The sequence below is a fragment of the Lissotriton helveticus genome, chromosome 4_1, assembly GCF_964261635.1.
Source record: "Lissotriton helveticus chromosome 4_1, aLisHel1.1, whole genome shotgun sequence".
Taxonomy (NCBI): domain Eukaryota; kingdom Metazoa; phylum Chordata; class Amphibia; order Caudata; family Salamandridae; genus Lissotriton; species Lissotriton helveticus.
The window spans coordinates 393,406,694-393,425,597 of NC_136063.1; the positions used below are offsets into that span (position 1 = coordinate 393,406,694).

Here is an 18,904-nt window from a genome sequence, read left to right on the forward strand (position 1 = left end):
GAGTCTGCCAAGAGTATGTTATGATTCCAGCTATCAGTTCAGTTCTCCTCTTCTGCATTCCTAAGCTACTGAACTGCATCAATAGTTTCCGTCATTGTCTAGCCTTCTCGTCTCCACGTTAGAGAAATACTGTATTTAATGGTCATTTAGTATTCTTCATCACGCACTACATGTAGAATAATGCATGGTCCAGTCTTAGAATCCAGTTAGCTTTTCCCCTCATGACTTCTAGTTTATATCAACATGTTCCCTAAACATCAGATACCAGATAGGGTTTAGGTACATGTCGCTCCGACCCTCCAGACTCTAGTCTCTGCTCCTAGCACAGAGTTCGTAGCCCCCAGCTTCTCCTAGTAACACGTCATTGCCAATTTTCGCGCACCATTAGGTTAGAGGTCCCGGCTCCTTAGGTAGCCCCCTCCTATGTTTCCGCCCATTCATGACATATTCTGTTACGTTTGCATCACATGTCTATGTATACTCCCAGTTACACCTACTTTTACTGTTATCTCTCGCGACTGCTACGCGTCACTCCTTCTGCTCCACCCACTGCTACGCCTACTGCAATGTAATGCTATGTGTTTGCGCTATGTATATAAATCGATGTATTGTTATTAAAAGCTAGCGCGCTCATCCCAGACCTAGCCCCAGCAGCTGCTGGGCCTCTTTTCCCCTGTTGGGCCCCAGTTGTCCTGCTGGGCCCTGTCATTCTGTTCCTATGCAGGTTGTCCTGATCCTGTCCTTATGCTGTAATAAACCTGCAGAAACTCCTATTACCTCGAATCTTGACTCTTATTTTATTGAGCTATCTGTTATGCTATAAGTCTAGTCAAAAATAGGGTATTATTTATTTATTTACCACATAATGGCGCCCGAATAGGGACTTGCCCTTTCCCCACGCGTCGGTGAAGCCACGCCGACCCCCTGACCCTCTGCAGTCGTGACGGAACCCTTCTGCGCAGTGGCAGATATTTCTGCTCAAGTATCCCTCAGGCCCACGGAGGAGACGGAGGAGGCGGTCCAGCATCCGAACGAGACGGTGGAGGAACGCGGCGAGTCCCGACCAGAGCCCAAGCCGAGAGTCCAAGGTCCGAGGTATCCGGAGGCCCACCTGTAACTGAAGTCCGAAGTCCGAAGTTCGTCGTCCGTCGTCCAGTCCAGTCCGAGGCCTTCCGTTCCGTGCTGCCCGGTGAGTACCATTGCTGGGGTAGTATCTAGACAGGACCAATCTAAATTGACTCCTGGTCCGTGGGTTGGTGGTGCCCAGACTCACAAACGAAGTGTTCACCTAGGTGGATACGGGTCTTGATGCGTCCCTTTGTGGGACCGGTATGTTCCGTACTGTTACAGCAGTGCATCCAGTAACTCTAGTCTGTTCCGTTCTCGAGAAAATTCTTGTATTTCTGTTCTCAGTATTCCAGGTAATATTCTGTTCGAACTGTTATTTATAAATGTTCTTCATGTATTTTATTATCGTGGTATGAGTGCGATGTGATTTCGTGTTTTTATTGTGTATTGTATTGTGTCTAGATTACAGTTCAGTCATGCCTATATTTTCCAAGTTACGTCAGTTAAAAACTAGAAAGGGTCTGTTAGAGGAAGCGGTTCCTGTCCCGCCTAGGGACAGTCCAGGTCATTTTATGTATCAGAAACATGGCATAAGCGCCATAATGTATCTAGATTTATGGGTAGAGTATACCAAACAGTTAGAAGAAAAGTATAGATGGCCCGTATCGGGTACATGGGATGCCGAATGTATCATGCGAGTAGAAGAAGCATTATGGAAAAAGAAAGCCAGACAGTCACAGAAAGATGCCATCGAGTTATGGCGTAAGGAAGCGCATAGAAGAACGGAAAAGGAAGTCAGAAAATCAGAGTTAAGTAGAGAATCCCAGGAACGAGCCCAAGAAAGAGAATTAATCGAGATAGGTGAACAAGTCAAAACCGAACAGTCAGACAGACAGAGGCATGCCCTCATTAAGGGTATGTATCCTCTCCTTGCCGAAGGTTTGCCAAAAGCGACCCCAGAGGCATCCAGTAATTTCCCGCCGCCATTAGTTCCGACCAAGCTACGTCACAAACCGACCGCAGCTGATATTTTTATTTCGTCCTATCTGGACGACACAGTCCCCGAATATGCAAATCCTGTTCGCGCTCCGCCAGTCCCTGTAAATCAGGCACTTCCCGCTCCTCCAGACACCGGAGTACCTGTTACGGTACCCCCGGTCCAGCCTACAGTTCCATTTCCCACTCTGCCAGGACGTAGAGCCTCAGTAGACGACTCCAGTTTAGGGGCCGCAGGGGGAGGTTTTCCTCAAACCCCGCCGCCACACAAGCGTTTATCGGCACTCGAATTACACGCCCAAGCATCACAGCGTACTCCTAAAAGTAATAAGTCTGTCACAGAAATCAGACAAGCCCTTGGCGAATGTGTCTATGATCCAGTCCCAGGCGAGTATAATATGGTTTTATATTCCGTACGTGTAAGGAGAGTGACCGAGTATCTAGTCACCTTACCGAATATGAAATAAGATCTAGACAGAATATATCGTTTCATCCGTACCGGGGATGATCCAGAAAGTATTGGCGAGATTATGTCTCAAAGGAAAGCCGAGATTCAGCTCATGATATTAAAGTTCCTGATCAATTGTCTAATAAGAGAACAAGATTACCCGTCTAAAGATTCCGCCGAAATGAGAATCCTAACACGGTGGAGTGATAATATAGCCGAGGGTAAGCACAAGACCGTCGGTGCCATGGAGAGTATGTACAAGAAAATTCGTAAAGAAATAATAAGGTTACACGAACAGCGTAAAGCAGCACAAGTAAGCGAGAAAGAAAGTATCTCTGACCCTGAAGAAGAGGACGAGAATCCCGCCAGAATAGCGTATGTAGGAAAATCTAGATTTCCAGATCGCCATTTACGTCTAGAACCCAAGTCTATTTTTCATCATTCAGCGCCAGAACAAGGTTCTCTAGAACAAGTATTTCAAGCTACCGACCACATTCTGAAATCACGAGTTGGTTACAGTGAATTAAGTACCATGCATGAACAAGAACTAGCCCGATCAGCAGTCCGATGGATTACTGATTCTACCACTTTTCCAGACGAAATAGTGGCACAAATGTTTCTGAAACTGCCCCCAGCCGAGCAACGATTGGTGGGTATGTATATGATTCAGCACCTCATTACTTTGTATGAGGATCAACATTCTGATCCAGGCCCGTTGCATGATATCCTGAACGAGTTACTCCAGTATAGATGGAGAGGTCTAGGTACCGATTTAATTAGTGTCATCCTAGAACAGCGTCACAAATATAGAACGTTCCTGAACCCGCATTTTGTTCATGTCTCACCCCCAGAAAGTAAACCATTCTACATAGACAGACAGAATCCGTTACGAGAAGTCCACCCAGTCCAAGGGGCGGGTGGCGTAATGCAACGAGTGTTTGTATACACTCCGATTTCAAAGATGGAACTTCTTGAAATGAAGAAATTAATTCCCTGTCATGACAAAGATCCAGCAGGGTTCCATAGAGAATTAAAAGACATGCTCCGTATGGGAGAATACACTTACCCAGATATCATTAAAATGTTAAAGGTCCTGTTACCCGCAGGGGTGTATGAAAAGTTAAAGGAAAAAGAATGGGAGGTGGGAGAGAAAAAGATCGATTGGACAGCTCTAGAAGCTGAAGACAAGGCACGAGTACCAGGTACCGGTCTTGGAGATAAATGTAAAGAATTACCAGAATTACTGATTCAAGTTTTACCCAGATTATTGACAACTAGGAAGGAAGACTGGGATGCAATCTCAGCCTGTAAACAGAAACAAGATGAGGATATTAGTGATTTCTATTCTAGATTCGAGAAATGTTTCAGTATTAACAGTGGTCTCAAGACAAGTAGTGAGTCATACCCTCATCTCTTCGTTACCAAATTGGTCGAGAACTCAAGTCCACAAATTAAAAATCGAGTTTTGAAAGTTGAAAGCACCTGGCAAGCTAATACTCCGTCCCAGATGCTCCAGATGCTCCAGTACCACCAGAATAGAATCAGAGAAGAGCAAGAACACGAGAGAAAACGTATGAAAGACACGAAAATGAAAGTGCTAGTTGCACAATCTGTTCCTCAAGACAGTCAGAAGAGGGGTCCGAATCAAGCCAGTCATCCTGCAGCTCCCGTTAAAGGGAACTGCAATTATTGTAAACAGCCAGGTCATTTTATAAACGAGTGTGCAGTTCTGAAACACAACATAGCTACTGGTAAGACTAAAGAAAGACCACGTCCGCCTAGACAAGAACAAGTTTCACAGATTCCTCAGCCACAGAATGCACCACAGACAGTTACCGCACCGCAGCCTATTGCTGCAACACAGCATGTTACATCGCAGATGTACCAGTATGCACAGTCTGAGTATCCAGAGTACCAGCAGTATTCATGAAACAGCCTAGAGAGGGAGGTAGGCTTGCCTCTCATCGAGATACCTGTAGATCAAGAAGGTCCCTATGTTCACAGTCAAGTATTAGGGAAAGACAGAAAGTTTTTGATCGATACAGGGGCAAGTAGGACCACAATTAGTCATGCCGAAGTTCCAGGGGCTCCGCTCTCAGGCTCAAGAAATGTTTCCCTTGGATTTTCAGGAAAACCCATAGTTAACGAGATATCACAGCCAGTCACTCTAGAAGTAGGTCCATTGTCCCGAACTACTGATCTGTTACTTACTAAGTCATGTCCAGAAAATCTATTAGGCATTAAGACACTGAAAGAGTTAGGTGCAGTTATTTGCTGTTCCCCAGAGGGAATACGTCTGTTCCTACGTGACTTTAAGGGTCACTATGTATTACGTGATTTTGATTCAAGATTGTCTAATGTTCCGCAGCATTTATGGGCACAAGGTCCAACTGATGTAGGTTACATGCAAATCACACCCCATCGTGTGACTCTCAAACCAGGTGTAGTGTTACCCCGAATCAGACAGTACAGATTGCCACCCGAGGCTGTAGCAGCCTTATCCAAAATTATTGACGAGCTCATGGCTCAAGGAGTAGTTGTAGAAACTAACTCATATGTATGTAATTCTCCGATCATTCCAGTCATGAAACGTACTGATCCAAATGCACCCCCAGTATATCGATTAGTGATTGATTTACGAGAACTTAATAAATGTATTATTCCACAGTACCCAGTTGTCCCAGATATTTCTTCCCTGTTAACAGCTATTGATTCCGAAGCCATGTTTTTCACTGTCATTGACCTCAAGAATGCATTTTTTAGTGTTCCAATTCATCCAGACAGCCAGTTTCTTTTCGGATTTTGTTTAAACGGAAGGAGCTATATGTTCACACGCGCTCCTCAAGGTTTCACAGAAAGCCCTAGTATTTACAGTCAAGCACTCAAGAGACAACTAGACAACATTCACATGCCAACTGACACTGCCCTGCTCCAGTATGTCGATGATCTACTGATCACAGCCCGTTCTGAACGTGCTTGCGAGCGAGCATCCCTTACAGTCTTGTATTTTCTAGCCGAGATGGGGCACAAGGTGTCACCTTCGAAGCTTCAATTCTGTGTCCAGCAAGTGGTATACTTAGGACACTTGCTGTCCAAGAGGGGTAGGCAGTTGACACCCGACCGTATCCAGTTAATAGCGAGTCTTCCCCAGCCCAGAACCCAGAAGGAGGTACGTGCTTTTATCGGCCTTACTTCTTATTGTAGACAATGGATTCCCCAGTATGCATTTCTAGCCAAACCACTGATACAGTTAACGACACAGGAGGCAGCCGTATCGACTGTCCTCCCTTGGACATCTGAACATACACTTAGTTTCAACGAGTTAAAGAAAGCCCTATGTCAAGCTCCAGTTCTAGCTACACCGAACTACAGTAAGCCTTTTACACTTTTTGTTACTGAACGCGAAGGTACAGCATTATCTGTTCTCACACAAGATCAAGCAGGACAATACAAGCCCTGTGCTTATTTTTCGAGCACATTAGATCCGGTCGCCCAGGCGTTGCCTGCGTGCCTCAAGTCAGTTGCAGCCACAGCACTAGCCATCAGACAAAGTGATTCCATAGTTTTAGGACACTCCCTGACAGTACAAGTTCCACACTCCGTAGAAGTTCTTTTAAACAGAACACAGACTCAACACTTGACAATTGCACGTTTAACAGGATATGAACTGACACTGTTTCAACCACACATAGAAATTAGACGCTGCAACGTTCTGAATCCCGCTACACTGTTACCATCAGTTAATTTAAATCCAGACACACATGACTGTGTGGAAGTAGTTAACATTACGACGAAGCCAAGACAAGACCTGACAGACATTCCGTTACCAGATCCTGACCTGACACTTTATGTGGATGGTTCATGTATGAGAACTAGTACAGGAGAACTAGTCGCCGCGTATGCAGTGACTACTGATACTGAAGTTATTGAAACACACCGTATTGATACCCTGTCCGCTCAAGCAGCAGAGCTAGTTGCTCTGACACAAGCCTGTATACACGCCAAGAACCTGAAGGTTAATGTTTACACAGATTCACGTTACGCATTCGGAGTTGTACACGACTTCGGAGTACTCTGGCAGGAGAGAGGTTTCATGACTTCTCATGGAACCAAGATTCAGCATGGTCTCCTTATTCAAGCCCTGTTAGATGCCATACATTTACCGACATCCATTGCTATCATGAAATGTAAAGCACATACGAAAGTTACTGACATTATTTCCCAAGGTAACGATCTAGCAGACCGCACAGCCAAGCTTACAGCACAGACTCCAGATATTTCAGTTAACATGACACATACTCCAGATCCGATTACATGCATGACAGTTAAGGACCCTACACAAGATGTCATAGATATCCAGTTGCATGCTACTCCCTCTGAAATCAAGAAATGGTCCGAACAAGGAGGGGTCCAGACAGATCAAGGATGGTTAACGAAGGGTAGGGCCACATGGTTTCTCCCCGACTCTATGGTTCAAGTCATTATCAATACCGTACATAGTCCAGCACATTTAGGAGAAAAAGCTATGTTAGACAGTATCCAGAACATTTGGTTCAACAAGCATTTACGAGCTGCAGCCAAGCAGAAAGTCCGTACCTGTATGATATGTTGTCAGTTTAATCCAGGTAAAAGTGTCCCGGTGGAACAAGGTGGTTTCCACCCCCCTGACCACCCTTTTGAGGTCCTCCAGATGGATTATATTCAGATGGAGCGATGTCGAGGTTTCAAGTATGTCCTTGTAGTTGTATGCGCTTTGTCCAGGTGGACAGAAGCATATCCAGTCCCAGATTACACAGCCGCGACCACTGCCAAGCAGTTGGTTCGTGAATTCTTCCCTAGATACGGACTCCCTAGAGTCGTATATTCTGATAACGGCCAGCCATTCTCATCCGAACTCATGAAGCACGTTTCCCTTTTGTTAGGGTACCAGTGGAAGTTCCATTGTGTACGCCATCCTGAAGCAGCCGGTCTCGTAGAAAGGCATAATCAGACCCTGAAAATCCGTATTGCCAAAGTCTGTAAAGAAAAAGGTGTGGACTGGCTAGTAGCTCTGCCAGTCGCCCTGTTTTATATGCGTATGGTCGCACATTCCAGATCAGGTCTGTCCCCGTATGAGGTCGTATTCGGCCGCCCCCCTAACATGTGGGGTACTCCTAGACCCCGAAGTATTACCGATGTTTCATGTAATATGCTGACAGATTACCTAGCTTCCTTGATGTCTGCCCTCAACTCATGTCGTTCACAGGTTGCTGCCGCATTTCCAGACAATACCGAGGTGGCACCGCACGAGATCGTTCCAGGCTCCCTTGTGATGGTCCGAAATTTTGACAGATCAAGTCCGCTGGAACCACGTTGGAAGGAGCCACGTCAGGTCCTCTTGACCACCCGTACTGCCGTCAAGTTGGAAGGCAGGAAGGGGTGGGTCCACCTTTCTCATGTAAAACTTTTCAATGGATTGAAATCAGTCTCCAAGAACATTTCCAAGGATTTCCAAGATTCGAAGGATTGCCAGAACATTGTTTTAAAGGACTGTCCCGCACAAGACATTATTACAACCCCTCCCTTGTTAGAGAAAACTCCGCAGCAGGAGTATAAGTTAAAGCTCAGGTCTAGTAAAATAAGTCAGTCAGTTTGATTGTATAAGTCCTCCCCTAGGTGAAACGGTTAGACTGTTTCTGACATGTATAAAATAGACCCCCATAGTGAGAGAGTCAGTCGAAGTTCAATCAGATGTATCGTTTTTCTGAGTTTCGTATTATTCATCAGCATTATGATTTCCTGCACTAGCTATGCGTTCTATCTGTATTGTCCAGTTCCTCATGTAAATATGTCTGCTAATGCTACAGTAGAGCACACGTTTAGTGATCTGCCTCCTCACGAATATTCTTACCGCCTCGCTATGCGCAACAACACATTCATCCGTATGCTACATTACTCACACCAGACCAGCAATGCCACTAATTGTTGGGTGTGTGGTCGACTCCCCCCTTTCCAGACACCGAAAGGAGTTCTGCCACTCTTTCCTTATCCATTCTCACACAATGGTTCGTGTGGAGCATGGTCCACGTTAACATCATCCTCAACAGATATGTCTTTCCTTAACAGAACATGTTTCCCAGACACGCAAGGTCTCCCCCACAGAACAGGTTTAGATCTAGAAAATGAAGTATATAATTTAGGTAATTATTCGTCGAATTTCATGGTCCTGAATGTTCAGTCTGATACTACTCCAGACTTACCTGCTATTTCAGTACTACCAGTCAAAGGCGAATTATGTGTCCGTAGTTATGGTTCCATACATGTAGGTCATAGTGAATGTACTACTGTTATCAAGTATAGTGACAGTGGGAAATCTATTTTCAAAGCTTCACGTCATTCTTATTTTATTTGTGGTCAGACCGCATATGTTCGTCTGCCCCTCGATTGGGAGGGAACCTGTTACATTGCTTTCCTACTGCCACCTGTTTTCCTAGCCCCATCTGATTATCACAGAAACGCACGTCTAGTACACATTAGACATAGAAGGGAGTCCCCAATTGTCGATTATACTGAAACTACTCTAGAACAGTATACAGATTTCAATAGAGGTTTCTTCTTCTTTATAGGACCTGTCCAGAATAGTAAACTGATCCGTAGGTTAACAAGAACCCTTGAAGCTGTAGTAAATGAGACTGCCTCTGCTCTAGGTAACCTAACCGAAGAACAATCTGCTATGAGATTTGTTGTTTTGCAAAATCGTCTCGTCCTTGACGTCATACTGTCCGATAGGGGCGGGGCCTGTAGAGTCATCGGATCTAGTTGCTGCATTTTCATTCCAAATAACGCGCCGTCTGTTTATTCAGCTATAACCAAACTCCATAAAATTGCCCATCTGTTACACCAAGATCCAGGCACCTGGACATGGTCCGGTTGGTTCTGGAATATAATTTCCGCATGGGGATGGAAAGTCCTGTCCTTTTTGGGTATTGCAGTAGCGATCATATTTAGCTGCTGCCTCTGTATACAATGTGGCCCTGCGATTTGCAGCATGTGTGCTACCTCTTGTATTCCTAGTCCCAAGCCCCGTTCTAAATCCCGTTCCAAGACAATTCGAGACGAGCAAATGGTACTGTATGAAATGATAGATGGTATCATGAAAATTGATGTTTCCTGATGGAAACGTAGTGACAAGGAGGGAATGTGGAAAAGTAAATTTTGCCATGTTCTGTGTCCCTACGCCTCATCCATCATATGTTATGTGTGCATGACCAATATGCATATGTTATTCCCCATGTCCGATTTCCAGTCCTCGTGAATACTACGAATATCAGGCCTATGTAAAGTAATGTTGCCACGTTTCCCAGTGTGCACGTTATTTCATTATAAAGTCCCCGTTTCCAGGCCTCAAAAGGGCCCGGACCACAGATTCAGCTCCTGTCTCCTGAAAGCCTCGCTGAGGAGCGATACAGCCCCCACCTGTATCCTCGACCCTTCACTTACTTCCTGCTTCGCAGTGCCCGGTGCAGCCCGGCTCTGCCTCTGAGTCTGCCAAGAGTATGTTATGATTCCAGCTATCAGTTCAGTTCTCCTCTTCTGCATTCCTAAGCTACTGAACTGCATCAATAGTTTCCGTCATTGTCTAGCCTTCTCGTCTCCACGTTAGAGAAATACTGTATTTAATGGTCATTTAGTATTCTTCATCACGCACTACATGTAGAATAATGCATGGTCCAGTCTTAGAATCCAGTTAGCTTTTCCCCTCATGACTTCTAGTTTATATCAACATGTTCCCTAAACATCAGATACCAGATAGGGTTTAGGTACATGTCGCTCCGACCCTCCAGACTCTAGTCTCTGCTCCTAGCACAGAGTTCGTAGCCCCCAGCTTCTCCTAGTAACACGTCATTGCCAATTTTCGCGCACCATTAGGTTAGAGGTCCCGGCTCCTTAGGTAGCCCCCTCCTATGTTTCCGCCCATTCATGACATATTCTGTTACGTTTGCATCACATGTCTATGTATACTCCCAGTTACACCTACTTTTACTGTTATCTCTCGCGACTGCTACGCGTCACTCCTTCTGCTCCACCCACTGCTACGCCTACTGCAATGTAATGCTATGTGTTTGCGCTATGTATATAAATCGATGTATTGTTATTAAAAGCTAGCGCGCTCATCCCAGACCTAGCCCCAGCAGCTGCTGGGCCTCTTTTCCCCTGTTGGGCCCCAGTTGTCCTGCTGGGCCCTGTCATTCTGTTCCTATGCAGGTTGTCCTGATCCTGTCCTTATGCTGTAATAAACCTGCAGAAACTCCTATTACCTCGAATCTTGACTCTTATTTTATTGAGCTATCTGTTATGCTATAAGTCTAGTCAAAAATAGGGTATTATTTATTTATTTACCACAGATGCAACGTTTCTTGCAGCTGTGACAGGCACTGCATCTGTTTTAACAGCGGCATGGCAATGCTTGGAGATTTCTCTTGCATAACGGTGCTGCGTCGGAAAAACAGGTGCAAGAAGAGCGATGCATCAATTTCTTCAGTTCTTCCTTCCTTCTAGCTCCCTACAGCAGGAACAACCTCCAGAGGCCCAGAACTGGAACAGGCACCTACTGGCAGGTCTGAACGCACAGCAACAGAGTTGAGGGGAACTGGGGTGAAGTCTTTATGGCCATGAGACTTAAGAACAGGAGGCTAGCACACACAGGCCCTTGGAGATCTTCTTCAAGCAGGTTCAAAGCAAAGTTCCAGGCTTTGTCCTCTCCTTGTCATAAACAGCAATTGCAGGCCATCCCCACACAGCACACAGCAAAGGGGCAGTACTCCTCCTCAATGCTATTCAGCTCTTCTCCATGGCAAAGTTTCCACATGAGTCCAGAAGTGATCTAAAGTTCTGGAGCTTTAGTACTAGGACTTATACCCCAGAATGTCTTGTTCTCTTTGTGCAATGGCCTCGGAGCCCAATCCAAACCAGTTCTGTCCGCACTGGTGCATTATGACCACAGGGGGTGGGCACAGCATTGTGCAAAGGAGACGTGCCCTATTCATGTGCAAAGAAATCTCCTCCCACTACTCTAAATTCAGCCAAGGTCTATTCAGCTCAGCTCTGAGTTATCCAGGAAGGGCAGGCACACCTCAACCCCTCCCCCCCAGTGGCTGCCTACACTAACTGCACATCCCCAGCCCCTGTCACTTCAAAACCAGACAGTCAATACACAAACACAGAATGGTTAAACAAGAAAATACCTACTTTCTAAAAGTGACATTTCCAAACACACAATTTAAAAACCATCTTTACTAAAAGATATTATTAAATTCTGAGTTTAGAGAGCCTAAACGTTATTTCTTCATCTTGTCCCAATGGGAAGTTATTCGTGTAAGATGTTGCAAAGCATTTCCAATTCGATCCTAAGGGACAGATAGCCTTACAATAGTGAAAAACGAAATTGGCAGTATTTCACTATCAGGACATGCTGCACAAAGCAGTGTATGTCCTATCTTTCACATGCACTGCACCCTGCCCAGGGGGTGCACCTTAGGCCTACCATAGGGGTGCCTTACATGTAAGAAAAGGGAAGGTTAGGACACTTGTCATGTCGACATGGCAGTTTACAAACTGTGCACAGACAATGCAGTGGCAGGTTCGAGATACCTTTTCAGGGCTACTCATGTGGGTGACACATTCAGTGGTGCAGGCCCACTAGTAGCATTTGATTTACAGGCCCTGACACATTTCAGTGTACTTTACTAGGGACTTACCAGTAAATCAAATATGCCTGATCAGGGAGAACCAACTGCAGTAACAATTTACACAGGGAACACTTTCACTTTGACACTGATCAGCAGTAGCAAAGTGCCCAAACATATAAGCCAGCAAAAAAGAAATCCAGCACAGCATCAAAAATACAAGAGTTGGAGGCTAAAAGTTTGGGGAAATCATACCAAAGATGTCAAGTCTAACACACACATGCTAGATTAGCATGATATAAGGGCCAAACTAAATGCGAGGATTCCAGTTTAACACACTGTCCGACACTAATAGCAGTGGTACCCACCAGTTCTCTATGAAAGGGACATTAAGTCCCAACATATGGTATGGATGTGTTACAGTAGCATATTGGGCACGAATATTGTTGCATATTTTCTAATATATTACTTAGATTTAAATTGATTTACTTCATAAACTGTATTATGGTTCCCTGGAACAAAAACAACACCAGTATCACTACAATTGTAAACAAGAGTACTTGTTTTGCAAGTACATTTAAATCTCTGCAATAAAAACACTGCTGTCATTTGGATGCAACTTGATTTGAGATGTAAGGCAGACTGAAGTTTAGCCACACAGTTTTGGAACATCTTTGCCTGTACATGCTAAGCCTTCATTTCTAATTAGTTGGATTAAAGACGTTGATTCTGGTTGCATAATGCAGCTTGAGGCACATTTCATGATCATTGGCTTATTTTGTATATTTGAGCAGATGATATGTCCAGTACTTTCACTTGGCTCCTGAATGGTTTAAGTAAACATGCATTTCATAACCTCATACAAAGCTCTGAACAGCAGCCAAGAATGGGAGGCGCTGGCAAGTTAAAATGTTGAAGAGCCCAGGGACCAAGTCTATAAAATAAGTGCCTGCTGTACTGCCCAGCACTGTTAGAAACCTCGGGCATCTGTGGGCAGAGAGGGCATCTGTTACTAGCGAAGGAGGTGCCATCTGATAGCTTCACAAGACCAAGATTTGAGTCCCTGAAGTTTCACAAGACCAGTAATTGAGTCCCATTATATATTTGTAGTAGCTGATTTGAAAACCGTACCGATAACCCATTTTCAAACTCTGCTTCACTAGCAACTATTGCCGTTGGTGCCCGAGATGGCTTCTCAGGGTAAGATTTTAATTAAAGGGGGTAAAGTTGTGAATGATGACTTCTCGTGCTGTGAAGACGTCTACATTGAAGACGGGTTGGTGAAAGAGGTCGGCCCCAACCTGCTGCGGGGCAAGACAGAAGGGGTGAAGGTGATTGATGCCGCGGGCAAACTGGTGATGCCAGGAGGAATCGACACACATACACATTTCCAGTTCCCCTTCATGGGGTCCCAGTCCATTGACGATTTCTACCAAGGAACTAAGGTACAACATTTTATTTTCATATATATTATTTCGCAGTCCTTACAGATTGCATATTAAATCTCTGTACTCTGCAGGAATCGAAATACAATTAATTTGAATGCATAATGTTCACTTAGGTCCAATACATTTGCAGCTTAAAAAGTATTTAGGCCATCATTTGTAAATTAAAATATTGGGTGCAAAGTCTGCCTGTGTCTGATATTTAATTCCAAGTCTCCTAGACCCATTGCTCTTGAACCCATGAACATTTCCTAGGTTCAACCGGGAGGAATGTTCATAAGGTATTTCCTCGTCATTGCAACTTTTATATGACAATAATATGGTAAATACGGTAAATCACTTATCAGTAAAGTAAATAATGCTGCGTGCAGTAAAGGTATTTCCCCAGGCAGTTTTGCCAGTCGAGAACATCTCGGTCATTACTTTGATCTACTCTGTTTCTGCCTTCAAGTTTGCTTTCGTGGTTGTGTTGTTTATTTGGGAATCTCTTATTTTTTCTAACCTCTGTTTAGGTGGCCATCGTACACAGATTGTCGGCAAGACCCCTACATTTTTCATTTGATTGAATGGCTTTGCCTGTTCAGCATAAATTGTGTTGGAGATTCGTGTGTGTAGATCTTGCTGTTAGGGTGTTGATTACCTCCAGTTCGATTCATAAAGCGTGTCTGCCTCTTGAAGGAAACATCTCATCTAAATCATACTTAATCCCAGGGAACAATTTGTAAAAGTGGACTTTGGTAAAGCAGAGAGTCAGCTTTCATCCTTGTAATCAGACCCACGAACATGTACATAAGGTGTATAGAAAATGGATGTGCAATTTTTTTTTAAACAGCCTGATCTTTTGAGCACATCAATCTAAAAAGATGAAAGTCTCACTTTTCAAGCATGTAACGTTCATCAAGGTGGCTTACGTTTCAAAACGAAATAGGTGGACTCAGCCAGTGGAAAATGTGAAAAACAAAGCAATCAAATGTACTTGTTTGTTTGTCCCTTTTATTAATTCAGGGGTTAGGAAAAACGTGCATTTGCACAATTTACCTTTCCTGTTTTGTATTTTTTTGCAGCTGTGGCCGGTGCAGGTAAGAAGGGTGGGCTAAGGGGGCCAGGTGGGGGTTATTTCGAAAGGCTAAGAGGAGGGAAAATTATTTATTTAATTTCACCTCATAGTCATCTGTCGAATTTCCCCCCACCCAACCTAGCCCCAACACTCTTACCTGCACCGTCTGCTACTGTTTTTTGTCTTTACATGGAAAACATGCCCCAGTGTGTAGAAATCGCTTATGCTAATTCCCCTTCAGGACACTTTCCCTTACATGATAGGCTTACTTCACAACTTAAACCAACATTATTAAGATGTAAGTTTTCAATTTTAGTGAGTGTGGGAAGGTCTTGAAGATATTTGCGAATACTTAAAAACTTATGTCTTTGTGGTAGTTCATCACATTACCAATGCCCTATCCCTGTAGAGCCTCTTGCAACAACTGATTAGCTCACCACTTGATGATACTCAGGAATAAAGAATAATTGTCACATCTCAATGATTTCTGTAGTTAGACATGCGCTGTAAACCTTGGAATATCAGTAGACTCTGATTTCATCAATCGAAGTCTTGGAATTTTCAGCTGAGATTATTTATGTACTCCTCCTGATTTATACTTGCATACGCAAAACGTTTTCTTTAATCTCATCCGCTACTTTCCATAATCGTCTGCGTCATCTTGGAAAAAACATCTTCCAGCTCAAGGAAGTAGCCCTGCAATACACAACAGAAGAAATTACAAACCGAGATGTGGCAAAAAATGAGGATCTGTAAATGCCAGATTGCTAACCCTGAAAAAGCTGCCACCACCTAAAATTGGCCATTACTATCCCAAGGAAAACCTTTAGGGGAAAATTTGGGGGATGAACACCTTTATGTCTGAGGGAGAAGACTCCTGTTTCAAGCAAGAAAAGGTGCTGGTAAAATGGGAGTTTCCAAAAGGCGATTTTGTTTCCATTTAAGAGACTAAGGCAATAGATGCATCAAGCTAAACACCGCTCGCAAAGGGGCAGATTCTCAGAATCTGCCCCTTTGCGACCGGTATTTTAGCATTTTGGATGCATCATCCCAAACGCAAAAATCGCAATTAAAGAAATCGTAAAATTGTGAATACTTAAATTGCTATTGCATTTAAGGAATCTCAAATTGAGATTCCTGAAATGCAATGCATTAAAGTAAAAAAATTAGCAAATTCGCTAATAGGGGGAGCAAATTACCATGAAGTTGAACTCCATGGTAATTTTCAAAAACTTTGAAAAAGGCACTAAAGTGCATTTTTCAAAGTTCCATTTTACACACAAACATGCCCATTGGGCATGTGTGTGTGCAAGATATACCCATATGCAGATATCAGGGGTGCAACAGGGTGTCCTTTTGACACCCTGGCACCCTTGAAATTGCAATCTCAAATTGAGATTGTCTTCCCATTCATTCCTATGGGCTTCTAGGCCCATAGGAATGCATGGGGAGGTATTCCTTAATTGCGAATCGCAATTTGCGAGTCGCAATTAAGGAATTTTAAGAAATCGCTATAGCATTTTGCTATTCCTTATTAGCGAATCCTTATTTTTAGCTAATTAGGAATAGCAAAATGGATGCTTGATGAATCTATGGGTAAGGTCCTGATTTAGAGATTGGCGGACAGGTTATTCCATCACAAATATGACAGATACCCCATCCACTGTATTACAAGTGCATTATTCTAATCACACAAACTCTAAAACAGGCATCAAATTTGAAAATAAAAACTTTGATAGATTGACAGGATTGTACTGCATTCTTATATTTAAATAAGTGACCGCATGATTTACACTGGTACTGCAGAACAGGGTGGTTACCATTTTGTTGGGTTGCATATCTGCAGAGTTTTTTTTCTTGGGTGGGGTGGGGAGGTCAGAGTTTATATGAGGTCTGCCTCAGACAGAGTTCTTTGTGGGATGATTTGGTATTAAGAGAGCAACCAAAGAGGAAAACTGTTTCCATGAGGGGCTGCAGCAGTTTTCATGACTGTACAATAAAACGTATTTAATGTGTGAAGAAGGGAGGGGATGATCCCTAGCAGATCTTACAGCTCGGTGCTGTAGTATAGGCTCTGCCTGAAACCACTCTTGATACGCATAAAAACAATAATACACATAATCTACATCGTGGTGCAATCTGAAGCACCACTACATGGTCTACAGTGTTGATTGTGATGACGACAAATAAACAATAAAGTGTCTTTGGTAACCACACGGAGTGTCACTCAAGCATCCACATAGTTAATGACACCCGTCCATTGTTTGAAAGGACTTGAATCTTCTCAAGAGACAGCTGGGTTAAAAAAAGATTGATAGAGGAGTTTTCAGACCTGCCATGGTCTGCAGAATTCGGAGTTGGTAACTTAAGCGCTCCTATGGGTGACTGCCAGGCAATCCAATTCTTCCCTTTATCCTAGAATACCAGATTGAAGTAAACAGAAGCCAAGGGCTATATGTATGAAATTTCCCATATGCATTTCCTAAAAAACAAATCCCAAGAAATAACTGTTTAGGAAATGCAAAATAGAATGTACAAAAATAGATATTTCCTAATAGGGATTCCTTCAGAGTAGGAATCACTTGTTAGGAAATCACGAATTAGAAAATGCAAAACCAAGGGTGCCTATGGGTCTAACCCCCCAACCCGAGGCACCCCCGTAAAAAGTGGTGCACATGTAAAGCACACAAATGCCCTAGGGGCATGTGCGTAATACGTGACACTTTAAAAAATGTAATTTAGTTGCATTTTATTTAAATGCACATGGTTGCCATCGAGTTGGAGTCAATGGTAATAGCATTTCCTAAATGTCCAGTTCTCATTTAAGAAATGCGTTGTACATATGCTTATGAAATCGCAAATAGGAAATCCCTATTTGCAGTTTCCTATTTAGGGAATTACAAAATGCTATTTCCACTGGGTAGAAATCGTATTTTGCTATTCCCTCTCGAAACTGTAACAAAGCACAGCCATAAACATACATCAGCAGGGGATTTGAGTCAGTGTAGAGGCTAGTTTACTGATAAATAGTGGACCTTCTATAAAAATGGGATTATAGATCAGATGACATATGTTAGAAATAATATCACTCATTAGTAGTACAGAAAGAATATTAATTTAACTTATGCAGTAGGTTAGTATATATATTTAAGTCTCAGAATCATTTACAAAACACACTCAGTGGATGATGTCTTCAATGATGTCATTTGAGATGTCATGACTGACATCATAAGTGATGTCAACAGCCATGTCATTAGTGATGTAATATGTGGGGTCATAAGCAGTGTAAGTTATAGTTAGTTTAGGTAACTATCACTGTTGAATTTCTATGGTTTTGTGTGTGTAAAATTTTAACCTAGGTATAAAGTCTCTGTAACCTTTTATTTTTTTCAGTGAATTTCTAATTGTTTTTAAATATTCTATTTCCTAACTATGTCATCCTCAACTTTTTCTGTAGTGAGAGCTACTTCTGATCGGTGAAAATCATTGTGAGCTACTAAAGGCTAAACAACTTGCACATTGTTAGCAGACTCCCTCACACACAACTTAATTGACTTTAAGCCTCATGTCGATGGAGGTAGAAACTATGGTTTGAACAAAATACTTTGACTAAGGCCACTATGACAGGGGTGCAATGTGTGTCAGTGACAGTGCAGTCTTTGGGGATGTATGAACATGTGCGCATATGAATGGGATATATTTGTATGGGTGACTGAGGGCCTCTGTCATATGTCCTTGCAGCACAGGACATACCTTTTGCCATATGTGGCACCATTACAGGTATAACACAAACATACAGTCATTTTTTTTTAGATGGGAGAAATTTAAAGTGCAGAGAAATTTTCTGCAAAAATGTTCATAATATGGAACATTCTTTAGCAGTTTAAATGTATCTTATTTTAAAAAATGAATGTATTTTTCAGTTCTACATATGGCACAGTGTCTACTGGCAACCTGGGTAAGTGCCCTGTTATTTGTAAATATGATACTTTAAAATGGGAGAAACTGTAAATAAAGAATTAACTTAATCATTAAGGTAATTAACAATTTTTATTTTATCCAATTTTAAAGCATTTTGAAAAATCATTTTGTTCTCAGCTCCAATGTTGAGTTGGCAAGGACTTTTATTAAAGAGTTTAATTCCTCAGTGCTTCAGTTGTTCACTTCTGTGACCCACCCCCAGCCTGGGTCGTGTATCTGACTGAGCACTGCACCTTATCAGGCC

The 18,904-nt window shown here is 43.0% G+C and overlaps 1 protein-coding gene across 2 annotated transcripts in view; it reads left to right on the plus strand.

The window, feature by feature from the left end:
• DPYS (dihydropyrimidinase) overlaps positions 1-18,904 on the plus strand; it is a 552,352-nt gene that overhangs the window by 226,155 nt on the left and 307,293 nt on the right. The window contains exon 1 of one of the 2 annotated variants that reach the window (XM_078686892.1): positions 13,177-13,622. The exons of the other annotated variant lie outside the window; for it this stretch is intronic. Coding sequence (XP_078543018.1) covers positions 13,365-13,622 — 258 coding nt within the window. The 5' untranslated portion in view covers positions 13,177-13,364. Of the gene's footprint in view, positions 1-13,176; positions 13,623-18,904 lie in introns of those variants that run through there. 2 annotated transcript variants of the gene reach the window in all.